Below are 25,649 nucleotides of genomic sequence, written 5' to 3'. Positions count from 1 at the left end.
CCCAATCCTTGAAGTCAATGGGAGTTTTGCCTGAGCAAGGAGTGCAGGATCAGGCCTTAAACAATGGGAATTTAACAATAATGCCCTATAATAATAATTCACATTTACAGAAGCTTTCAAACAATAATCTCAAAGCACTTTGCAAATGTTAAACCTCACATGAAGAAGTGGGTTGTAGCCCACGAAAGCTTATGCTCTAATAAATTTGTTAGTCTCTAAGGTGCCACAAGTACTCCTGTTCTTCTTGCGGATACAGACTAACACGGCTGCTACTCTGAAACCTATGGGAGTTGACCATCATCATCATTTCCTGGATAGGAAAAGCGAAGAACAGATAGATCAAAAACCTACATGTGCAAAGTGCTGACTGGACAGATGTCAGTTGTAGCGAAGATTCTCAATGCTTGTCAGGAAGTGCTCTACGCCTTGAAGGAATGCATTCGAACTGACTGGTGCAGTGTCACAAAGAAAGCCAGTGGCAGAGCCAGGGCTAGAACCAAAAGGCAGGATGGTCTTGCCCATAAGGCATTGGACTGGTATTCTGCATTTCCAGATTCAACTCTTGGCTCTGCCACAGATGTCCTGGAAAAGTCATCTGATCTCTTTGTGCATCAGTTCACTCTCTGTAAAATGAGAGTAACAACATTTCCTTTGCCTGTCTTGTCTAGTTAGCAAAGCACTTCAGCAGATGCTTAAACTTAAGCATGTGTCTGTGTTCTTCTGAAAACAAGGCCCACAGTTTAAGGCCAGAAGGGCTCTGTACATCATCTAGTCTGACCTCCTGTATATCAGACTGAAAACTCTTTGGATCAGAGACAGTCTTTGTGTATGTGCAGTGCCTAGGACAACAGAATCCCGCTCTTGGTCAAGGCCTCTTGGTACTACTATAATACAAATAACACATTAAAAAAGTAATAGCCCTGATTTCCAGTATCTTGTTCTACCCAATAAACCAGACTTCCTCTATTTCTCCTTGAAACAATGTCCCTTAAGGAATGCACTTTTGAATTGTATGATGAAAGGCTATTATTTCTATACACATTAAAGCTTGCTTTTATCTCTCTTGAGAAATGAACAGGCTTGATACTACTCTGATTTTAAAACTTTGTTGTTTGTAAAAAGAGTCTTACTAAAAAAAAAAAAAAAATTGCCAGCAAAGCAGGTCTGTGATCTAATTCTGAACATGGCATTTCTTTCATTTAACATCAATAATATTCATGACTAGTACTTAGATCCCAAGCCGTGTTCCAGGATTGAAAAAGAAACGCTAGGAGGGAAATTTTGCATTTCTGCTGCAGATGTGATTTAATCCTGGCATCTAAGTGTCTTGTCTGAAAAAAACTTACTCAAGCTAGGAAAAAAACAAATAAAGCAGGAAATGTTTCATTCCCAGTGAATTTTTTTGTTTAAAAAAAAAAGTTTGCAAAAAAACCTTTCCCACTAGAGACACTGGGAAAATGTTGCTGCCCACAGCCCTTGGCATGACCTATCCCAGCCCTGTGGGGCTGCTGCAGCAACATTAGCTAAACTCCCACCCTGTCTCCTTTGGTGGCTCCTCACGCCCTGACCACATTTCTCCTCTGTGCAAAGCAGCTCCCAAACTGTCCTGATCAAAATGCTGGAGCATCAGCAGCAACCCCCCCCCCCCCCTCCCTCCATACAACTGTCCTCAGGGGATTAGCCCATCTTCTTCCATTTAAGGATTGCAGCCTTCACCCCTCTCCGATCCTATCCTCCTCTCTGCGGCTGGCTTGTGCTCCTCCAGCTCTCCCTATCTGCCTCACTGTTGGGAACAAGCCTCCCCCCAGAAGAGACACAACCCAAGGCCCCACTGCAATGTAACTTTCTCCACTATTCCTCAGCCCACGTATCCATCCCCTTCTCCCCCCACATCGCTCCACCCCCCCCCCCCGCAGGGTCTGGGGGGGGGCGGGGCTCCCTTGACTGATGCTTCTCCGGGGAGTTTGACACCCACTCGCCTGTGCCGCCCCCGTCTCTGCGCTTCTCAGTCTCCAAGAATGTCCCGGCTAGCCCCGCAATTGCCGTGCCTGCAGCGGGGTCCCGCCCGGTGAGCAGGAGGCGGTGGGAGGGGAAAGCAGCCGCGCGCCCTGCCTGCCTTGAAGCCCATTGCGTGGCAGCGGCAGCCCACACAGCCCTCTGCTGGGAGTGCCCGGGCGCGGGGGGCAGGAGCAGGGGCCACGCGAGCCTCCCAGCCCCGCACCGCCCCCGCCTGTGTCCTCCAGCCCCGCCCGCCCTGCGCCGCTGCCGGGAGGGTTCCCCGCGCATCTGGGAGCGGGAAGATCCGAGCGAGCCCTTGGCACAGCGGGTCAGTAGCCGCCTTTCCCGGCCCGTGGGCTGCTCCCCGCCCCGCTGCTGGCTGGCTGGTGCCTTTCCAGCCCCGCGGAGCATTGCCGCGGCTGCCTGCCCCGCTGCAGCTGGGAGCAGCGCGCCTGGCTGGGCGCCTCCGCCAGGCTGGAAGTTGGCCGCCCAGCAGTCGGGCGGCTGCCTTGTGCCCGGCACCTTCTCACCTGACAGGGGCAACTTCCCCCGGCAGACAGCCAGGACCTGGCTCATCCCTGCCTCCAGATCGCCCGGGCTGCGCTGCGCTGCACAGTCACTCACAGCTGCCACGTGAACCAGGTAACGGGGGTTTTCTCAGTGCGGGGGCTCTGCTACAGTAACGCCTCCCGGAAAGTTTAGGGGGGCAGCGTGAGAGGGAATGGGAGAGCGGTTCTACCCCCGGACCAGAAAGGGCTCCGGAGACTTTGTATCTTCATGCAGGCTGGACGGGTTCAGATTTCAAGTTGACACTGACATATTGGGTACATTGTTCCGCACACAAAAAGTACAGTGCAACATAGGTTTGTTTTTTTAAACTAGCACGTCGGGCTATGAATGAAAGCAGACTTTCCTAGGGCGAGATCCTGCTCCCGTTGAAGTCAATGGGAGCTTTGCTGTTCATTTCACAGGGAGTAGCATCTGGCACCTTACCACCAAATTCTCCATATTGTCCTTTATTTTAAAGCACGTGATCTTTCCTAATAATCGGGGGGGGAAATTCAAGCACCGTGATCTACCTGTATATTGTTAATTATCATCATCGAGCTAGTGTGATGTGGACTGCATGAGCCACAGAGATAAGGACAACCTTTGGTCCAAAGAGCCTACCACCTAAAGAGACACAGAGGAGACAGGATACATTATATACCACTTTTTAGGTTTTCCTCCCATGTTTTTGATCTTTTGTAGGTCAGAGGTGAGGTGAATACATACAGATGATTGGTACAAATACATATAGACTCTTCTGCCAGAAAATAAGCTTCATAGCAGAGGATTATTTTTCTTAAATAAATTAAAAAAGTAAACAAATTTAATGTGGTGTGCATGGTTAATTTCATTTTAAGACCCTTTCCTACATTCCCTGCTGGTAAAAATGGAGTATTAATTTTATTGCCTGTACATGAAGTGAATTCACTGACTTGGCATGTAGCCATGCTTAAAAAAAAAGTAAATAGCTGTCAGAATTCATTTGGCAGCAACTGTGAGAAATGATCATAACCATACAAATGCTATTGGATTCAGACGTAATGATCCATTGTGGATTTAAAAAAATATTCCTCCAACTTTTGGAGAGTAGTGATTAGTTCTGTACTGTAATCGGAAGTGGGAGGATGCTACAGTGCTACATTAGAGATATGTAATTGTTAGAGAAGGAGGCTGGGAGCCAGGCTGTGTTCCTCAGGTCTTTAGCAAACCACTTGCAGGCAAAATTTTAAATGTGGCTGCTTCTTTTAAGCAGCACAGATTTTTGGGTACTCAACTTGGGATAGTTTGGTACTAATATGCCTGCAGCTGCCATTGACTTTAGTTGGAATTGTGGATGCTTAGCATCTCTATAAATCAGGCACAAGGTGTCTCCTTTTGGGAACCTGAGCACTGATGCACCAAAAATCCCTGGCCATTTTGGACAAAATTTTAACCTATGGAAGTCTCATTTTACTCATCTGTGAATTAGGTGCTTTAATACTACTTACGTAACTTCCCAAGGGCCTCAATCCTGCAAAGACTTATTCAGATACTTAACTTTACTATGAGTCGTCCCATTGAATGCATAAAGTTAAGCATGTGTGTAAGTCTTTGCAGGATCAGGGCCTCAAATGTTAAGGATTAAATAGAGGTTTTCCTTTCCCCTGTGTGAAAGACCAACACAAACAACAGAGGAAAATGACTGACTAACTTACTACATGGGGGCGGGGGGGACGGACATTGAAACTGGCTCTACAGTGCTGGCAAATGAACATAGTAAAGAAAATGGAATATTTATTCTCTAATCTCTGTCAGTTGTGGCAATTCTAGGTGCTATTTGTAATAATAGTACGGAAGCCATTTTGAGGTAGAAGTGTGATTTATGTGAACAGTGTCTCATTGCTTTGAGATTCTTGGAAGGAACGCACTACAGAGAGTGGAATTGATTATTATTTATTTTATTACTTTAATATTATTGAATTTTTATTTTCCTCCTTGTTATTATTTAACCAGGGACCTTCATCTTCATGACGGAAGAGAGCGTCATGGCCTTTAGGATTCAAGATTTTACTAGGCTGAGGATTGACCGGGACTGAAAGATTCTGGGTTACTCATAAATCTCCCCAAACTAACACACACACACAGTCCCTCTCTCCTCATTGCTACCGTTATTGGTTGTGAGTAGAAAGATGGCATCCAGCCTTACTTGCACTGGGATGATCTGGGCACTTCTCTCCTTCCTCTGCGCTGCTGCTTCCTGCATAGGATTCTTTATGCCCTACTGGCTGTTGGGGTCTCAGCTGGAGAAGTCAGTGTCCTTTGGCACTTTCCGGAGGTGTTCCTATCCAGTGCGGGATGAGAGCCGCCAGACTACAGTGATGGTAGAGCAGTGTGGCCGCTACGCATCCTTCCAGGCCATCCCAAGTGCTGAGTGGAGGATCTGCACCGTGGTGACGGGGCTGGGCTGTGGCCTCCTCCTTTTGGTGGCGCTGACTGCACTCATGGGCTGCTGTGTGTCCGAGCTCATCTCCAGAACTGTGGGCAGGGTAGCAGGAGGCATCCAGTTTCTGGGAGGTAAGTCACAAGCTTTTGGTTCCTGTACTGTGCTTGTACAGTGACTGCATTATTTTCTCTCTTCTTACGATAGCACCTCTGCAGGTTTCAGTTAACCTTGTTCATTCTCATATACTGAAGTTCCTGTCAGGCTGGCATTTAACCTTTCAGAATAGTATGCTGCATTAAATCACTTAAAACTATTATTAGGTTGTAAGAGTACAATTAAATTGTAAGCGCCTTGGGGAAGGGATTGTCTTTTGTCTTGGGTTTGCCTTGACTTCAGTAGGGCACTGCAAGGGGGTATGGGTTTACCCACTTGGATCCAACTGCAGGGTCAAACCCGAGATTCCAACTGGAGAATCTTTATTACAGAATAGAGGATCCAAAGCCAGAAAGAATACAGCTTGACTCTCAGGTCCTAGCTGGAGTTTGCAGTGCTGACAGTTAAGGAGAATTTTTTTTTCTTATAGATTGAGATCAAATTTGACCTCAAAGTTCCTGAGATATTAAACTTGGAACCCCACAATGCTATGCTTGTAGAGTCATTTTTCAGAGTAAAGCATCACGGTATTGTTGTAAGTGGTGCTGGAACATTGCATATGTTCCAGCAACACTTTCCTCTTGAATAACCATTCAAATGAATGAGATTTTAGGCTGTACTATTTATAGTGAGGTTATGTATTTCAATGGCATTCAGCGCAGAAACCATCAAAGCTGCTATGTTTCACATGTCCTGTGATAGCCATTTCTAGGAGTGCAAATTCAGAAAGCATAGTTGTGTGCTTCATTGGGACTTGTAATTCCTTCCCCTCCAAACAGGGCTCACACAGTAATGAAATGGAAATAAATGTTTAAGTATATCACTGCAAACAAGACTGCACTACACAGTTTAAAGTTGAAAATCAGGGGAAAGGAAAGGAAGACTATCTGGGCCAGATCCTCAGCTAGTGTAAGTTGTAGGTCCATTAAGGAGCTCATTTACATCAGCTGAGAATCTGACGCAAAGCTTTGAAGTAATTTCTACACTCAGAAATAACCTGACACTGTTACTTCAGCCTTCTGTCTGCTGTGTGACCTATAGACATTTCTGTATTTAATATGGCTCACAATCTGGAAGAAAATAGCAACGCCTTGAGAGAGAATTGTGACAGTAACTTACAGTTCCAAAAGCCCACTTTGTCATGAAATTCCACCCTCTCCCCCGCCCGCAGGCAGAGGGATGGAGAGATATTTGATTAAATAATATGTGTGATCCCACTCAGACTGGTTATTTTCACTTCCACCCACCACAAAGGCTTCACTCCTGCTTGCTTTTTAGCCACTGTTTTCTGTTTTCAATTTGTCTCTGATCAGATGATTTTAATTTTAGTTGATCCAGTTTTTGTGGCAGCACTCCCCCTTTCTGCAGGCTTGCTGGCCAGGCTGCCCCTGTGTCTGATTACAATCCATGCTAGTGAAATATGACAACCTCCACAGTCAATATTGAGGGAAGGGGAACAGAAAGAATGGAAAACTCACAAATCTTTGTGGCTTTGTCTTGTGCTGTAACTAGTATGCCACCCCTCTCTGACTGCTGATGGAGACTTGGAATCAAATGTGATGAGGGAAGAGGCATCCTTAAGATTCATAGATTCATAGATTCTAGGACTGGAAGGGACCTCGAGAGGTCATCGAGTGCAGTCCCCTGCCCGCATGGCAGGACCAAATACTGTCTAGACTGGTTACAGTGCAAGCCAACGGAGTTTTCCAGCATAGACTGCAAAACAATTTTCCAAGGAGGGGTGGACATAAGTGTTCAGAGTTTATTTTCAGAAGGTGCAATCCAAAAGATCAGTGAACTTGTGAAAATCACAGACAACTTTACTTACAGTTCAGAAATTATTTACACAGCATGTGTAATTTCCCCCTCTACTGGGTTTTAGGGTTATCTCTGATTTCGTGCAGCAATGCTGTAAAATGCCCAAGAAATGAACTAATTGAGAAACCATCACTTCTGAAGGTACATAAAAAGCAACTTAAGGCCTTAGGGATGGGGGATGGTGTGGTGGGTCAGTAACTTGGACAAGTTAAAGGGATACTGTCAAAGTAAAGAACAGAGGTCAGATCCTTAGCTGGTGTAAAGCTGCATAGCTCCATGGTCTTAAGGAGCTATGCACCAGCTGAAGATTTATCCCAATTTCCTCCCCAAAAACCTTACTATTACTCTATGTATATTACTAATCAAGACATAGACTATTGAAAGGAAAAGTATGTTAACTATCGAATGTATTTTTATGCTGTTTGTTTATCTTTTTGCCTTTCACTCAGTTTGGCAGTGATTCTAGGTCAGTCAGTTTTCACCTTCTGTTTATAGATGCTTTCACCTTCTGATTCTTCTGCATCAGCACACTTGTTGTGCCTGCTGTCAACAACTCAGGGGGAATGTTTGAATGTAAAAGAATATTAGCTGATGTTAAACACAAACATAAAAACATGATAGATTTTCTAGCTCATGGGTTTTGATAGGTACTACAGTTATGGGCACTAAGTGTTTTAAAAGGCACTAACTTGGGTGAATAAACTAACTGGCCAAATGCCTTGTAGTGGGAGACATAAGGGCAGGTGAGAACACGATACAGTTCGGATACAGCGATTGGGGGCTGGCCAATACTGACAAATTGATCTGATTGTCCTGCTCTGGCATCAGAGGCTTTTTACTCTGCTATTGAGATGATGTGGGTGGGCACTAGTAACACAGGGCCTGATTCTCCTCTCACCTGAGTGCAAATCAGGAGTAACTCTAGGGAGGTCAGTGGAGTAACCCCTGTGTAAAACCAGCTAAGCCTGCCCTAGTGAAATGGTGCTAAGGCTTTACAGCTGGGGTTTCACAGAGTTGTTGCTGTATGTGGCAACCAAGAGTTAGTTACTCATGGCTGCTTACCATAAACCAACTCCTCTCCTGAAAAATGAATGATAGAACCTGCATGAAACTGCAAATCCCCACAGACTAGGAACAGCAGTTTCAAAATTGGTTTGTCTGGCATTTAAGAGGCTCGTTTACTGTTTCAGAGGATCCTGAGAGTGGGGTCTGTATATATTTTAAAACAATACTAGGATACTATGCTCTGGGGTTCTTAAACTTTTTCAGTCTTAACACAGAGATTGCCTTGTGGACTCTTCCCTCCCATTCTCAATCACACAAACCACTTCCCATCCTAATTATGATCCCAATATCACTGCAGCGATTACAACAATTGCTTACATGGAAAAGTAACATTTAGGAAAGTGTTTAATGTATATTTAGTTTCTTCTTATGCAATTAGCAGCCAGAAACAAGGAAAAGGAGCCAGCACCATTTGGATAGCCAGCTCTCTGTTGACCATCAGTGGCCCACAGATCATAGTTTGAGAACTGCTACTGCTGTAGCTGATACTTTACAAGCACTTTTGCTGTATTGTTTCTGAGTACTGATAACCAATGTGAAAGTTATACTGTCTATAACCTCTTGAGGGCACAGTTATGTAGATGCATACAGTCTTCATTGAGAATAGTAAGTGCAATGTATCGAGCTGGTTTACTCTGAATGTTTGGAAGATTGAGATATATATCATGTACCTATAATAGACTGTACTGAAAGGTATGTCTTTAAAAATAACTGTAAAGTTTAACAAAAACTAAAGTTTAACAAATCTACAGCAAACTGTACTCTAATTATCGATCCTCTTTTCATTGCAATTTGGTTAGATATGACATACTAATGTGATGAATAATTTCACTCTCTGAATGAAGAGCAATCAAATTAAAAGCACAATGAACTAAAAGGTTACCCAGTTTTATTACACGCAGTGTATCGAAAGATACAGTATTTCACATACAGTAAATTTAAAGAGCATGATGCTAGCAAGGTGACTCTTCATAAAAAGGGTCGGCATACGAAAGAAAAGAACTGAAATCTGCACTTATTTAGGCAAAACTCCCTTTGAATCTGTGTTGAGCCATATTCAGGAGTGAAATGGTGACTCACCATCTTTGATATATCTCTGAATTAGACCCATTGGTCTTAATTCTGGGATGCGTGTTGTCACAGATCCTAGCGAGCACCCCTTTTTGGCCATCCACTAGGAATGCCAAAGGGACTCCAAGCCTTTGAACTCTGAATTGTCAAAGGTATTTCAAGCTCCATGAACCTGAACGGAGTGCAGCCATTGCACCACCTTAGGCACACTCACAGGGCCCAGACCTTCTATCTGGAACTCCCCCTCTGCGTGTTGGAACCTGCTGTCCAGTCACTTACCCCTCCTGGCTGACCCTTCAGACTCCCAGTACTTAAACACACCCTCCCCCAGAACTCCACCGCCAAGGTCTGATGCTTTTCATTTACAAATTTGACTCCCTCAGAGGCACACAGTATTTGTGAAGGTCTCTCTCTCTCAGTCACTCACTCTTACTTTGTTTAATGTATCAAACTTTATGCTCTTTATATTTCATCATGTAAAGCACAGGAGAATACAGATCACACCAAACAATAAAACCTTCTGCACACAATGTCCCTCATTAGCTCATCCTTCCCTTGAGAAATCATCTGTATTCTCACAGGCAGGCAGAGTCCTCCACCCTGTTGCCTACCTTGCCCCTGCAGCAGCTTCCTGCATCTTAATGTTTGTAGTGCAAGATGGCTGTGTCTCCTCTCATTCCCTCTTGTCAGTCCCTTTATAGACTCCTGGTGGGGGTCACCTACTTCTTTTGTTCTGCCTTTTGGTAATTTTCCATTACCCTCAACCCACCCACCCCTTCAGACAAGAGGAGAAAGTGTCTTCTCCCAGGCAGAGCAAACCTATTGTCCCAAGGTGTTTTACTCTGAACAGCTGATCACTGAATAGTGATCATTCACCATTGTCTCTGGCCTGGAAGAGACATGACACAAGTCTGCTAACTCATGGGGGATCCACAGATATATGGTAATTTCATAAAATCAAAATTCAGAAGTGGTCAGGCTGAACCCCCAGTTTGTTATGCATCTGAAAAGTGAGTTGCTTTTCTGTAGGTAAATCTGGTGTAACTGACTAGGTTGCACTGTCTTGATTCTCCAGTAGTTTTTACACCAGAATTCCACAAGTTCCGACAGGAGTTCCTTTTGGAAATGGGAGGAGCCAAATGAGGAGCCCCTATTTCTCTCTCTTCATTCCCTTGTGTCTACACCAGCTGCGACTGTAACCCATGAACACGGATGGCCCTTTTATTGTAGCTTCGGGAATTTGGAACATTTGGCTATATGGGAAAACAGGCTCAAGCAGTTTCTAAGATAAATTCTGAAAACATCTGCAGAAGAAAAATAACCCTCAGGAAAAGCCACTGTAAAGTTCCTCAAACCCTGTGCTAGGGCAATAGTCATGTATTAGCCTGCACAGACTCTTGCCTGCTCTTGACAAACATTGGCTAGATGCGGAGGATAGAGCTGGTTGGGAATTTTCCACCAGAATGATTGTCTGATTGAAAACACCCTTTATTCAAAATCAAAATTTTCCATGGGAATATTTCAATTTTGCACAAAAAAAAAAAATCAAGTTTTCCATCAGCAAAATTAAAATGGTGATTCCCAGGCTGCCTAGCTGGAAGGCTCTTGTCAATTTCAATTTCTGTCTGCTGGGAAACAGTGAAATTGACAAGAGGTTTCCAGACAAGAAGATGGCAAGCCAAAAAATTCCATTTCACTTGTCTCTAAGTGGAATTTTTCTGGAAATCCCTTTGTGCAATAAATTTTTGCATTTTTGACTTTTTGTCACAATCTGCAATTCCCCCCACCCCTTCAAAAAACCGTGACAATTTTTCACAGGAAGGGATTTCCATATTATGGCCTGCTCTAGTTGAGAACCCTACAGTCAATAATCACATGAGGTGTTTTGCCACTTTTTCCTCTCTCCCATTTTTCTGTCAGGTAGGACACCTCAGTGACTTTCTCATGGATTCGGGTGATCATCCATGTTACACAAAGACAAACTACATCTTTTACACACACACACACACACACCCCTTTCATAAAAAGATGAAAGCATGGAAAGGAACATGTGCCTCCCCAGAAGACATAGGTGCCGACTGCGTGGGAGCTGCAGTGGGTGCCCAGCACCCACCGGTGGCCTTACGGATCAGCTCTTCCCCCTCCCTTCCAGCGCCTCCTAACTGCCGCAGATCAGCTGTTCAGCGGTGGGCAGGAGGCGCTGAGGGGGAGGAGGCAGAGTGAGGGTGGGGTGCGCTTGGGGGAGTGGAAGGGGATAGAGCGGGGTGGGAAGAGGCAGGGCAGGGGTGGGAAGAGGTGGAGTGGGGCAGGACCTGGGGCAGAGCAGGGGTTGAGCACTGCTGGGGAAATGAGAAAGTCGGCACCTGTGCCAGAAGACATCAACATTGAGGCAAACGAGGAGTATGGCATTGCTTGATGTTGTTACGGAGTAGAATCTCCTGTACATTAGCTTTATGCTTCAATTAAGAGCGGCCTCACAGCTGCTCCAGTTCACTCCAGCTGCCCCACCTGTTTTACATAGAGACAGAGTGCAGTGTATATTTGTGCAGACCACACCCCTTTTTGGCTTAGCCTCAGCACTCCTGGATATTACATCTTGGCTTCCAGAGCCAGCCACTTTGATCACTAGTGGTAATGTTTAATGCCCACTTTACACCAACTTTACAAAGGTGCATCTGCCTACAATAATGTAACACCGTACAGAATAAAACTCATTGACTCCAATGAGAGTTTTACCTTTGCAGGCAATGCAGGATCAGTCAGGCCATAAGTAAGGTGGTTATTGTGGGAAGACATGATAAAAGGAAAGACATATAAAAATCTGCCATCCTGAGCAGATTTTGCAGCCCATATGGTAGAACATTAGGTAATAAGATCCCCTGCTGTATGCTTGCAAAAGTGACAATTTAAGGACATTTGGACAAATTCAGAAGCGAGTCTAAGATGATGTAATTTACAACTTGTGGGCTCCCTTAGTGTGTAGATTACATCAATTTCACCTCTCTTACACACATACACACACACACACCCCTTAGTCAAGTGTAATTCTCCCCTCTTAATATTACCTCTGAGCCTGGCCCACTGCATATGACTATAAGGGAGTCTAAGTTAACATACACTTATATGGGTCAGAAAAAAATATAAATTTAGACTCTCCAGTTGTCACTTAGACTCACACTCCCCTCTAAATTTGTTCCATTTTGTTGGCCTAAACCTTGTGTCTTCCTGCTTTAGTCAGCTGAAAGAGAAAGGAGCAGATCCTCAGCTGCTGTAAATTGTCATCACTCCATTGAAGCCAATGGAATTATCACAATTTACACCAGCTGTCCCAAAGTGTTGAGGCTGTTTGGTTGGAACACTGACCTAAATTGAGAATGGTTCCAAACATGAATGTAACTGAAAGAGATGTTAATGGGTGTGTATTCATTTGTTTACAGTGAGCTGTGCTATTTTTGCAACAATTTTTACTACTACAATAAGCTTCAGCTAAGTAAGGAGAAAAATTCCATGCATGCCAAATTTCAGCCTGGAGCAAATTGTTAAAAGTCAGATTATAAACCTCTGGAAAGCAAGTGTATAATGAAAATGCTGATACGCACAAAAAAATGAAACAAAAAACCCTCCAAAAAAGAATGATGCTGCTAAAACATTGGGAAGAGTTGCTTTCCTTCTCCTTTCTTTGCTATTGATGTTGAATATAAAAGTACTGTGTGATGCTTTGATTATTGTTGCAGCTGTTTGGAGTTTAAGCAGAATTTTGCATTAAGACCAGACTTTTTGATCTAAAGAAAACTCCGAGTGCTGTTTTATTTATATATAGAAATGCTTGCTTGTCTCATTTTTTAGCTCCTTTTTCATACTGGAGAGTAACAATACTTAGCACTTGCATGGTGCTTTACATTTCAAAGGGTTTTACAAACATTGACTAATTAATCTTCAGGAGAATTGAGGTTCATAAGGATGTATTATCTCCATTTTACAGATGGAGAAGCTGAGTCACTGATATGCCGAGTGACTTGTTCAAAGCCAAAATGGCATCAGTGACAGACCAAGAATCAGGAGTTCTTAGCGCACAATGAATCTCATGCTCAGCCCACTACTAGGCCTTGCTGTCTTGTAAAACAAAGTCAAACGAAAGGGCTTATTTGTCATACTAATGAAAATCTTTGAGAGAGACACTGATTCACATTAATGGAGATTGGGGGCCAGATATTCAGCTGGCATAGATCAGCATTGCTCCATTGAAGTCAGGCCCAAGTTTGAGTTATGCCAAGAGAGTTTGGCCCAGTAAGTAAAGGTGATTCTATCAAGAGGGGTCTCTGTAAATTTTGTCATTTATAACTATTATAGTACCACTCTTTTTGGAGGCTATGTTCAAGCCCTAGGACCCCATCCAGCAAAGCGCTTAGGGACAGAGTGTGAACCCCTTACTCACAATGGTGCGCTCTTACTCACCTGAGTAGCCCCACTCGCTCATGAGTTAATTCTTGGCTGGCCTGGGGTTGTAAGAACTCGGTGGGCTGTGCAAGCCCATAGGATAGAAGCTAGACAGGTCCAGGAAGGGTTGGCCTACTGCAGACCCAGCATTCAAAGCTTGTTTAGAGCTTATGTTGCTCAGAAAGCTACCAACATATTCTGCTGGATCAAGCCCCAAGAGCAATGATAGAGAATTATATGGTAAGAAAATTTATTCTAAAATAAAGATTATAGAAAATATTCCATGTTCAAGCTTTTAAAATATCAACAGTTTAAATTAAAATTAATTGGAAGGAGTTGGGAAAATTCTGTGCTCCTGTGCTGTGGTGTAAATCTGGAGCGATTCCAGTTAAATGAGTGGAATTACTCTGCATTAGTGTTGGAGTAAATGAGAGAAGAAATTTGGCCTAGAGTTAGTAATTTTGTTTCTGGGTTAAAAGACTCAGCTCGTTTTGCTTCCTGAACACATTTAGGTGTTTGAATGTTATTGGAAACTTCACTTAGTCACTGAAATGTTGCAGTATTTTCCAATTAGCAATGAGATCATGTGCTGAGGTCCCACAGACAGTGAAGGATTGTTCCCAACAGCACATTTTCCAGGGCTTTGTCCAATCCAGTTTTAAATGACTTCTTAATGGGGCTTTTCTCACTTCCTTTGGGAGACAGTCTAATAGGAATTCCATTAGAAATTTTGTCCCTGATATTCAGCCTACATTTTCCTTTACTTAATGTTTACTGTAGTATTACTTCTCTGTATATACCTTCTTTTACCATCTGAACTGTGGGGCTTTGGCTTTCGAAGGTCTAATGAAAACCTCTTCTAGCTCCTTAATCATGAAGGTGAGGTCAGACACATGGCTTGCAGACTAGCAGTGCAGTTGTTGTCATATGGCATAGCAAATAGGAAGGGGCTTGACCTAATTTAGAAACTAGAAGTCACACAGGAAGGAAGGGCTAACTTTGCAGTCACATGACCTCACAGGCCAGAGTGACAATGTTGCACATAATGGTCCATGACAGTCCCCTGCCAGTCACTTCACATGTCTTTGTTTCTTTAGCTTAGGCATGAAAAGTTGCACACAATCAACAAACCCGACATTGTCAGATTGTGCCATGGGCTTCCCATGATGCCATGGACTTGAGTCTGATCTCATTTACATTGCTTATACTGATGTAAGTCCTTTTACTTCAGTGGAGTTGCCACTAACTTGCACTGGTGTAACAGAGCAGAACTAGGCCCTCCCCCGCCTCCCAACTGTGCTTTCCTTTGATACATCACTCAGGGCCTGCTCCTGTTGAAGTCAATGGCAAAATTCTTCAACTTTAGTGGGAGAAGGAGCAGGCCTTATGGTTCAAACCTGGCAGTTCCTCAACATTGTCAATTCCTACTGAAGATAATGAGACTCAAGGGTGCTCAGCTTCTTCGAGATGGTGCACCGAACTTTTCAGGATAGACCCTCAGACCCTGATCCTGCATGCTCATGTGCTTAACTTTAACTTCAGTGGGACCATTCATGTACTTAGCATGTGCTTAAGTGCTTTGCTGGATCAAGGCCAGAGTGCTGGGCACCTTGCAGTATCAAGCAGTGGATTCCTGAAAGTGTTTTTTTATGATAACTGACTATTTTGAGTATTGATTTGTAAGTAAAATTTACTGCTGGGCTGACAGAGAAAATCTTTAACTGAACTTACTACTAGTTGGTAGGAATTTCATGGAAATCTCACATTATATATATAAATTTAAAAAAATTATTATAAGACGCTCTTATTTCTTGTTACATGAACCAAAATCCTCAGGAGAGAATGCAAAAGAAATGCACTGCCCCTATAAACATTCTGTATTGTTGCTGTGGTAATGTAAAGATTTGACCTTTCCTTTGCAATCTGACAGTTCAGTTGTCTGGTATTGTTCCTGAATAAAGATGCCTTTGTACTATAAAGTGGCATTGTTAATTCCAGAAGAATGGTTTTCTAATCAATGCAAAGGGATATGGAGTTTGTCCCTTGCTTTAAGGATAAAGGATTTGAGATAAAGCCATGAATGATCAGTCTGGAATGATAAAAGCTGCTTCTAAAATAAAGCTCTCAGTGAAAGGGTATGAAACCTGCTTATGCAGTAGAGTACAAGAAATAGCCCTGAGGTTTCCAAAGAAAGTGTGCTTCCTGACTTCTTCACAAGTTTGGGCTTTTGTCTCTGGCTGGAGCTACTGAAAGCCAATTTGGGACTAAGATTTTTTAAAAGAGAACGAACTTGATATTTAGAACACCATGGGCAACTCAGTTTGGCCACAATACAGTAGAACTCCAATTAGCCAAAGTGTTTTTTAAAAGCATTCAGATTAAAAGGGTTGCAGATGCTTTGGGTAGCAATGCATTTTGCTAGGGGACCTCAGTGAGTATGTGTGAGTGAATTTAACGGTACTTTGGTTTAACCAGGACATAAAGGAGGTTAAACCCTATGTGTAATAGGCACCCTTCAAACACTGTAATACTTTTACAAGCTTTAAAAGTCATGAAGTGATGTTTGGGGGTTTGTACATCTGCCTATGCAAATTTGCACTTCATTCCACAGTTATTTATTATTATATTATTAATTTAATCTCATAGTACAGCCTAGATGCTCCAACTGAGATCAGGGCCCCATTGTGCAAGGCACTGCATATAGAGTAAGAGACAGTCACTGCCCCAGAAATGTTGCAGTTGAAAGACAAAACAGGTAAAAGGTGGTGGAAAGGGTTATAGCATTCACTCTAAGCCAATAGACAGATGGCTTGCAAATGTTATGTTAGTTCTATGGTTTTTGTTTGTGTGGTTGAGATTTTTTTAAAATCTATCATGTTGGGGCAGGTTTATATAGTTTAATGTGTTATAAATATAAATAACTAGGCATTTCTAGCCACTGTGTTCAGTGCAAGGTGGACTCCTGATACTATTGTAGTACAATAATATTATAAATTTTCAAGTCTTTTAAATCATTTGTAGTGTGCAATTTTAGTCCTACATCTGCTCAGATCTTAACTCTCATGGCAGTCATTAGCTTTGCTTCCCATTCATGGGGACTCATTATCTCACACCAGAGTACATCACTCAAAATGGAGCAATACTTGTGTAAAGGTCTGTATTGCCAACCCCAAGCATTCAAAAACCATGAAATGGGCCCCTCAAAATCACAGGATTGGCTTAAAAAATCATGAGATTATAAAATGGTAAATTTGGGGTTCTGGATTTGCCTTCTGGATTTTGAGCCTTTAGGATTTGTGTTTTTTGCTATAACTCTGAGGGCTAGAAACTTAGGGGTTGTTTTTTTAAATGAAGGCTGAGACTTTCATGCAATTCCCTGACTTCAGGGCAGGGGCTATAAGGCAAACAGAGTTGGCTGCAGTGAAGACTGGAGTGAGAAATGAACCAATCCTATCTGTAGAGTTTTACAGAGCCATTCAGAAAAACATGCTTTCAGCTCGACTTCAGTGGAGTTACTCCAGATTTACACCAGTGTCACTGCCAGCAGAATCTGGGTTATTGGGCTATGAGCTCACACTGGTGGAAACCCCAATGGAGTAACACTAGTATAAACTAGAATCAGGCCTTGAGGCCCAATTCTCAGATAACGCCAAGCTGTGAAGGGTGAGACAAAGTAGGATGTATGTCACCTTTGTGCTCCCCTGATTTCCAGCACTGCTATAGACCAGCTCATTCCCCAGAGTAAATCAGAGCAGCCTCGGGGATGCTCTAAGAAGTTACACCAGCAAATAACACTACCTAAGGGACTGTACTGCTTTCCTGCCCCTTTGTGCCATTGGTGTTCAATGGGACTGCTCCCTTGAATAAAGTTCTACACATGTGTAAGTGTTTGCAGGCCTGGGCCCTTACTTTGTAACATGTTTCAGCCTCCTATGGGATGAAAGATCCTATCTACTAAACATACAGTATAATTATTTATTAATGTTTTATAATGGAGCGCTGCTTTGGAAACCACTCATTTTGTGAGCAATGAGCCCTCCCTTGAATGGTGGCCATTAGTTTCTGATTATCTTATTTTATTTTTTGTGCTTCGCTGGCAGTAACGCAGTCTGAATTCACTCACCATGTCAGCACATTTGAGTGTGGGGCTGCAGCTAACTTGTGCTGAACTATCAAGAGCTCTGTTCAGTTTGTTCCTCTTTTCCATAACAGAATGAAATAAAAATTGTGTCAGGAAGGAGCGCTTCTGTGCTGCATTCAGTGACCTGAAAGAGCTGTGACAAACCTTCAACTAGGCAAGGCAAATTCCATATTGTGCACTAAGCCCTGGGATCCGATCTATGAACACAGGAAGTCTAGAGGATATTTTAACTTTTCATCTCATGCATAAGAATTACATTCTGTTTTGATCTCATGGCAGAGAAAAGTCGCTCTGCTTATCTCATCTACCCTAGTGGCTAGTCTGATTACAGAGCCCCCCCTTCCTGGCACCTTTTTCAATTCAGTTTGGCTGCCTGTGCCCTTGGCACTCAGTGAGTTTCATTAACTTTCACAGCAGTTAGTTTTCATTCCCTGTGTGGCACTTTTTTTTTAATCAACATTTGACTCTAGCGTAATTTCAGGCAATTGTGCTTTTTGCAAAGCACTTGCACAATAATAATTTTGCCGAGCAGGTTTGGAAAGAAGATTCAGCTATGATTGTATCACTGTGTAAAAATGAATGAATAGGAAGATGTTTCAGCTTCCAAAGTGTTTTTTGCTTGTGATGGTAAAATAAAATATAAAGAAGCTTCTGCTTTTTTCAGTAGCTGAGCGTCTGGTCCCTTGTTTCAAGGAGCGTAGATAAATAAAGGGCCTAAAGGTTGATATCATTGATTTTGAACACTGTCATAATTGCAGAGTAAAGTACTATATGGAGTCTGAAAATTCTATTTCCTTAGGGATAATGGCATTTTTTCTTTCAAGTGGAATTAGTAAGTAGCTGTAGAATACTGAGCCAACATATTTCTTTGTTATTGTGGGTCAAACTTTTCTGAAACTGTAAGTGATCCCTGGATGGCAACTGAATATGAGCTTCTTTAGCAAGACATAGGTCCAAGTTTTCAAAAATGTATGCTTAAGGTTAGGCTCCTGGTCTTACATTAGCCAAAGTGATCCGTGATTTGGGGATAACTTACTGGAGACAATATAAAGGGTCCTCATTTTCAGTGGGTAGTTGTTTAATACTTCTGAAAATCAGGCCACTTTAGAGTCTCTCATATTGGACACCCAATAATGAAGGTGTCCAAAAATCACTAGTCATTTTGAAAATAAAGGCCTAAGGGTCAAATTTTCAGGGAACCTAAGGCCTGGTTCCCTGCTCAGGGACCCTGGGTGGAGCAATGAGGGAGTTCGTTTAAATCTGCTGTGTCCCTGGGCTGCTGCCTATCTCAGGGTATGTCTTCACTGCCGGATGGATGGGAGGGCAGCGATCGAGCCAGCAGGGATCGATTTATCACATCTAGTCTAGACGCGATAAATCGATCCCCGAGTGCTCTCCCGTCGACTCCTGTACTCCAGCTGGGCGAGAGGCACAGGCAGAGTTGACGGGGGAGCAGCAGCAGTCGACTCACCATAGTGAAGACACCGCGGTAAGTCGATCTAAGTACGTCGACTTCAGCTACGCTATTCACGTAGCTGAAGTTGGGTAACTTAGATCGATCCCCCCCCCCGAGTGTAGACCAGGCCTCAGGGCCTTGTATGTACCTCCTGCCTGGTAATCTTCTCCAGTCCCTTCTGGTGGACAAGTGGTTTCTCCAGGCAGCTTCCTCCACTCTTACCTTAGGGCACTTCCTCACTGTGGCTTTCTGTCTCTCCAGCACCCTGGTCTGGCTGGGTTGCAGCCTTTTATCCTTGCTGTTCTTAGCCTGCCTCTAGGCTACAGCTAGGGAGGTGATGGCTCCCCCTTTTAACCCTTTAGTATCCGTTCCTTTGTAGGATCTATACACCCCATCACAGGCAGCTTTATCATAGACAGCTAATCCTTTATATAAGGGATATTTGCAAATGCAGATATTTATGCTGCATATACCTTATAATTCTATTACAAGTTTAGTAGAAGGCTTTGTATTGTTCCAAGATGATCAGTTCTGTAAGTCTTTGTATTGTTCCAAGATGATCAGTTCTGTAAGTCAATGGTGATGAAAACTGACTGTCTCGGTCCTTATTGTTTTTCAGCTAGAAGGACGAAAAGAACAGTTAGGTTATGGATTGTGACAGGCTGTGTGTGTGACACGTGTGCACATACACACATCCATATACAGATGGTTATTAATATTTTGGAATCTAAGTTCAAGTTAATACTTGACATTCCTATAGGTGTCAAGGTGAAATGAATCAGAACTCAAAGGTGTGTAGCCTTATTATATCATGCTGATAAAGGTGAACATATAACCCATTTAGAAATAGCTCACTGAAATACAGAATGTAATTTGGCTTTGAAAGAGGAGTCTATCAAACTAACTGCTCTGTGGATCAAACTCCCGGCTGGTGTTAATCAAAGTAGCGGATTTACACCAATTTAGAATCTGGCCTAAATGGGTGCAATACTCCATTCACTTAATAAGTTGCTTGGAAACCTTCTCACTTATAAAATATTAACATTTTAAAGATGTAAAATAATCTCTTGAAACAGTTCAGATAAGCAGCCTCCTTCAAATATACGAACTCAGGATATTCTTAGTCAATGAAGCTTAGCATGCAAATGTTTTCACTTCAATTGCCCTCACAAGGATAGTCAAAATTTACACTTGGTTGTGAATTTAGACTATATTAAAGACTTTGCAGTCTCTCTTTGTAATAAAGATAAGATACTTGAACAAGTTTCTGTAAAAAATAAATAAAAAAAAAGACCAATGGTAATCTTTACACATTTCAAAAGATTGTAAATTCAGAGTGATTGAGAGGCTGTTTGAATACAATTCAGGGCAAATCTACTGTGCAGTCATATAAAATAGAATAAAGTGGGATGAGCTTTTTAAGAAATTGTGCTTTTATTTGTTCTTGTAAAATGAAACCCTAAAGCAGGAATAAAATGCAGCATTGTTAAATCACTCCTCCTGGTCTCCAAGGGAAGACACAATAGTGTATGTCTGTAAATAGGTCATAATTGTCCCCAGTGGACATGTAAGTTACAGCTGTAGTTTTCAGGTGGTAATGTACTTTGTGATTATTTTTATTTTAGTTTATTTTTTTTGATCTGAGTGTCTTTGTGGACCTTTTCAAAATGGAGGACACCTCCTAGTAGTTAAGCAATTCTAAATGAGGGCACCTGAATGCAAACTCCTCCATTCCCAATCTGCAAGGATGGCGGCAGATCATTTGTGAATATCAAAGGGCTGCAAAGAATTTAGAAACTTTGCTCAGATTGTTTTTTCTTGGCTTGGCAACTACTTCCTCCAAATCAGTCTGAGCATGGAATTCTGTGCTTGTTTCTGGAATTTTAAAATCAAGATTTCTACAGAGCAACCAGGAAAAGCAATGGATAGGAGAGTGCAAGGATTGGGTTATATTAGCCCCTCTTCTCCAGCTTAACTTTAACTTGTACCTTTTTCTAGCTGCTTGATGTGAAGATTACACCGGTTGAGACTTCTTTGACAGATGTGTATCTTTCGCCACTGTTTACATCACCTCTGAATTTGGTCCAATGTGAGCTAAATCCTGGTCCATTGAAACCCATTGACACCACTGAGACCAGGATTTTACTCTGTATGCAAATCTTCTCATTTGAATTAATCCCTGATTTACACACTTCCAAATTGTGCCTCTTGCCTTCTTCACAGAAGAATCTTTATTAAAGCAGTCATTACTATCACACAGTCTCTGGATTTATGGACACTGGATTTATGGCTCATGATAACAATCTGTAACCCATTAACCCTCCTTTGTCCTATGACTGCAGAAGTGTTAATTGCCCTTTTCACCTTGAATGGTCTTTTGCAACGTGTGCTAACTCCTTCTGCTAAACAGGCTGTTCCACCTTGTGTTTAGCTGTGGAACTCTGAGTACCTTTCCCAGACCTGAAGAAGAACTGTGTTAAGCTTGAAAGCTTGTCTCTTTCACCAACAAAAGTTGGTCCAATAAAATAATATATTTCACTCACCTTGTCTCGCTAATATCCTGGGACCAACATGGCTACAACAATACTGCAAACAGAGATTACAGATTATTTTTAATTTATACAGAGGATACAGAATTGAAAAAGAACAGAGGATACAGAATTGAAAGCTCTTCTATCCCATGAACCATAGGCGCGGGAACTAGCGGTGCGGGGGGTGCTGCAGCGCCCCCGGGCTCCTGGCCCTGTGCCCGGGGTCCCAGCTGCTGGCCCCACGCGCCCAGGAATCTGCTGCTGCCCCGTGCCCTGGGCTTTGCTCCCGGCCTCAGCTCTGGGGAGGGGGGCGGTGGACAAGGATAAGGGGGTTGGCTTTCAGCACCCCCACTATTAAAAATGTTCCAGCGCCACTGCCATGAATAGGTGGGACAGGTGTTTGCTTTGAGATCTCAAATACAATTTCACTTTGAAAGTGAAATTGGATTGCAGTAAGCTAAAGGGACAGGCCGTCTAGTTTCCAGTAACCTTGAACAGTACATAAACCAGAAAGGAAAGCAGACATATGTCTGCAGTCTCAACAGGTTTAAATGCAAATTCACTAATTCCAGTCGGAATTTTCCTTGCAATTTATCCCCAAATACCTGAAGGTAAATCTGAGAGGGCAGATGAAATCTTTAGTGTGACCCACAGTTTGTCAAACTGTTACGTTTCTGAGAACGCTGATCTTTCAGATGGATAACACAAACAAAGCATGATGGTCAAAAATATAGGGTTTGGAAGAACTTAAAACTGCATGTGGTTAATTTTTTTAAGACACACACATTTTTTCTGTAACCTCTACTTTCATGATTTGATGTCATCAAATTACACTAGTCAGCCAATGATAGCAAGGTAAAAAGGAAGAAACTGATAGATTACAGACCGATTAAGTACCAACTATCTGTTTTGGTATTCATATAGCCATCATTACTGTAGTATCTGAGCACCTCACAGTCTTTAGTGTATTTATCTTCACAACACCCTTGTGTTGCTTCTTAGGGCTAATCTACACTGGCAACGTTAAAGAGCTGCCACGGCAGTGCTTTAACGTAGCTTGTGTCGTTGTGGCAGAGCACTGGGAGAGAGCTCTCCCAGCGCTCTAAAAAAACCACCTCCATGAGGGCATAGCTACCAGTGCTGGGACACCCCTGAGCGAGAAAGTTGCAGCGCTGGAAAGTGCCAGTGTAGATAAGCCCTTAGATACAGTTCCCATCCAGTAACTGTGGCCTACGTTCTTTGTTCCCAGATGTATACATTTACCTTTAGCCATATTAAAATGAATATTGCTTGTTTGCAACCCATTTACCAAGTGATCTCAATCAGTCTGAAACAGTGACCTAGTCTCTTCATTTTTTGCACTCCTCCAATTTTTGTGTCAGCTGTAAACTTTATCAGTGTTGATTTCATGTTTTCTTCCAGGTCATTGGTAAAGGTGTTAGGTAGTGTAGGGCCAAGCACTGATTCCTGTGGGAGCCTACTGGGAACATACCTGTTCGATGATAATTCCCCACTTACATTTCCTTTTTGAGACCTATCAGTTAGCCAGTTTTTAATCCATTTAATGTGTGCCATGTTAATTTTATATTCTAATTTTTTAATTAAAATGTCATGTGGTAACAAGTCAAATGCCTTATAGAAGTCCAAGTATATTACATCAATACTATTATCTTTATCAACCAGACTTGTAATTTCGTCAAAAAAAGACATCGAATTAGTTAGACAGGATCTATTTTCCATAAAACCATGTTGATTTGCATTAATTACATTACTCTTTTTTAGTTCTTTGTTAATCAAGTCCCATATCAGCCGCTCCATTATCTTGCCTGCAATCAATGTCAGACTAATCTCTGGATATCTGGATCTACTCTCCCAACATGCTGAGAACAATTTATGAAGAGCATAGACTAGATCTAACATGCAGATTGGAGAGAAGATTTTAGCCCATAGATCTCATGGACTGTAATACCCTTCAAAGCCATTATGCATTAATCTGTTGGGTAAATACACGTTCAAAAGATTAATGTAATCTGGATTATTTACCCTTTTCAAAGGAGCCATTAGTATGTGTGGTGTAAACTCATATTCAACCACACTTTAAAAATGTATCTTTGATCCCAGAAACTAATAGCTCCATGGATTACATGTCATTTAACATATAATGCTTTGTAGCAATCCATAATATACAACGTTAAGACAGAATGACATGTTTTAAAAAGTTGTGATTGTGCATGAATAGTAGATGATTTTCAGGTTGGCATCCCAGCTAAAAGAAAGCCCCCAAAGCTTAACAGCCCCCCTCCGCCCCATCCTGAAACCTTTCTTTCTTCATTGTGAACTCCAGACTTCCAAGAAGTTGAGGTTTTTTTCCTTTTATGGTTGCATTAGAGGTTCAAGAAATGAGTGATAAACGCAGCTAACTGCAATAGAGGCTGTGTGTGCTCATCGAAATACAGAACCGTGAATGACCTGGTTCCTGTCCCCAAACACCCCCCTTTCAGTCTCCTGCGCACCCCCAGGCCCTAACACTGGGGTTACTGTTCCACTTCTCCTCTTGAGCCCTAAGGACTCCATGATAGGCAAAGTGCAAATAATCCGTAACAAAGGTCCAAAGACATATCACCCCCAGTGCATTTAGTCCTTAGAATCCCACAACATTTAGCCCATCAGTGTATCACATACCACACTTTAGCATCTTCCACCACATCTGGGCTTGTCTTTGGTCCTCTGCTGCTCTTCTGCCAGGACAGCCACCCCAGCCCTTCCAGCCAGAGTGCAACCTCACTCTTGCTGGTGGGGAACCCCTCCTCAGCCTCTCTGCTGGGAATTCATTTTCACCAGGGGAGCATCCATCACTGGCCCTGTCCCATTGTCCTCTCAGCTCAGACAGGCCAACAGGTAGGTCTTCCACTCTTCTCCTGGCCCTCAGCCTCTCGCTCTCCGATATGGAGATATCACCAGGTAAGCCCTTCCACCGCTTCCCTGCCTTCAGCCCTCTGTGGCTTGGACGTCAGCAAGCAACCCCTCTATTGCTCTTCTGCCTATAGGCCTCTCCAGCCCTAGCTCAGGAGGGGTGGCCAGCACATACCTCTGCTATTTTTCTGCCTTCCCCCAGGGACCTCCTACAGCTTCCTTCAGGTACCTCCTCCCTCTCTGAGTTGCCCTGATCCGTTATAGGCCCAGATGCAGCCCCACTCTTAATTGGCCAAATGGGGAGCACCTGTTCTGGCACAAGAGATCTGGACCTGCTTCATTTAAAAAGGACCAACGACCCCCGGAAAAGAACCTGTTTATCTCTTGCACAATGGCCCTGTCACTCCATCAGTGCAAGGAGGCCCTAAAGTTGGTATATCTTGTCATCATGGACTTTCTCCAGTGTACAGGGAATGCCTGGGTGGTACTTAATATATGTGAGATCTCTACACTACCCCAGGCATTTTCCAGGGGGGGGAAGATCTGGTCTGAGTGTTGCAGATACTCCTGGATGCTCAAGCATCTTTTTGTGGCCTTTGGTAGCCAGACACAAGTTGGAGCAGCTATAGCTTGTGCTGAGATCTGAACTGATCCCTGGCATGTCTCAGAATAGGGGGAGTACAAAAGTGGCGTTGATTAGAATTGGATGCATAGTGTGCTACCAAATGACACAAATTGATACTGCAGGGCTGTTTCCACAAATATACATGTGTGCTTACAAGCCTAATTTGCACTTGCAGTTATCAGAGTGTGCATACAAATAGAGGATTTGTATGTGCAAATGGCTAGTTAGAATGTTTCTGTATTTTTGAAAGTTATTCATATCTTCCCTTTTGTAAGTTTGCTGTACATATTTTGTCTTTTATAAAGCATTATTGATTATTTTAAGTTTCTAGACTTACTTTTTATTTAAAGTATTTGCGTGAAAACATATTGCAGTAGATGCTGGTACTCTTTTATTTATGCTGTAAGACAGTTATAGGGTTACCATATCTATTAAATAAAAAAAGAGGACCCTCCACGGGCCCTGGCCCC

The 25,649-nt window shown here is 42.8% G+C and overlaps 1 protein-coding gene across 1 annotated transcript in view; it reads left to right on the top strand.

Moving 5' to 3' along the window:
- Nucleotides 1-2,476: 2,476 nt before the first annotated feature.
- LOC113406861 (LHFPL tetraspan subfamily member 6 protein) overlaps nt 2,477-25,649 on the top strand; it is a 189,236-nt gene continuing 166,063 nt past the window's right edge. The window contains exons 1-2 of the mRNA XM_026653653.2: nt 2,477-2,640; nt 4,540-5,100. Coding sequence (XP_026509438.1) covers nt 4,716-5,100 — 385 coding nt within the window. The 5' untranslated portion in view covers nt 2,477-2,640; nt 4,540-4,715. The remainder of the gene's footprint in view (nt 2,641-4,539; nt 5,101-25,649) is intronic.

The sequence above is a fragment of the Terrapene carolina genome, unplaced genomic scaffold (assembly GCF_002925995.2).
Source record: "Terrapene carolina triunguis isolate 2854851 unplaced genomic scaffold, T_m_triunguis-2.0 Scaffold142, whole genome shotgun sequence".
Lineage (NCBI taxonomy): Eukaryota > Metazoa > Chordata > Testudines > Emydidae > Terrapene > Terrapene triunguis.
The sequence above is the reverse complement of the archived record's forward strand: the minus strand, read 5'-3'. Positions and strand labels throughout refer to the sequence as shown.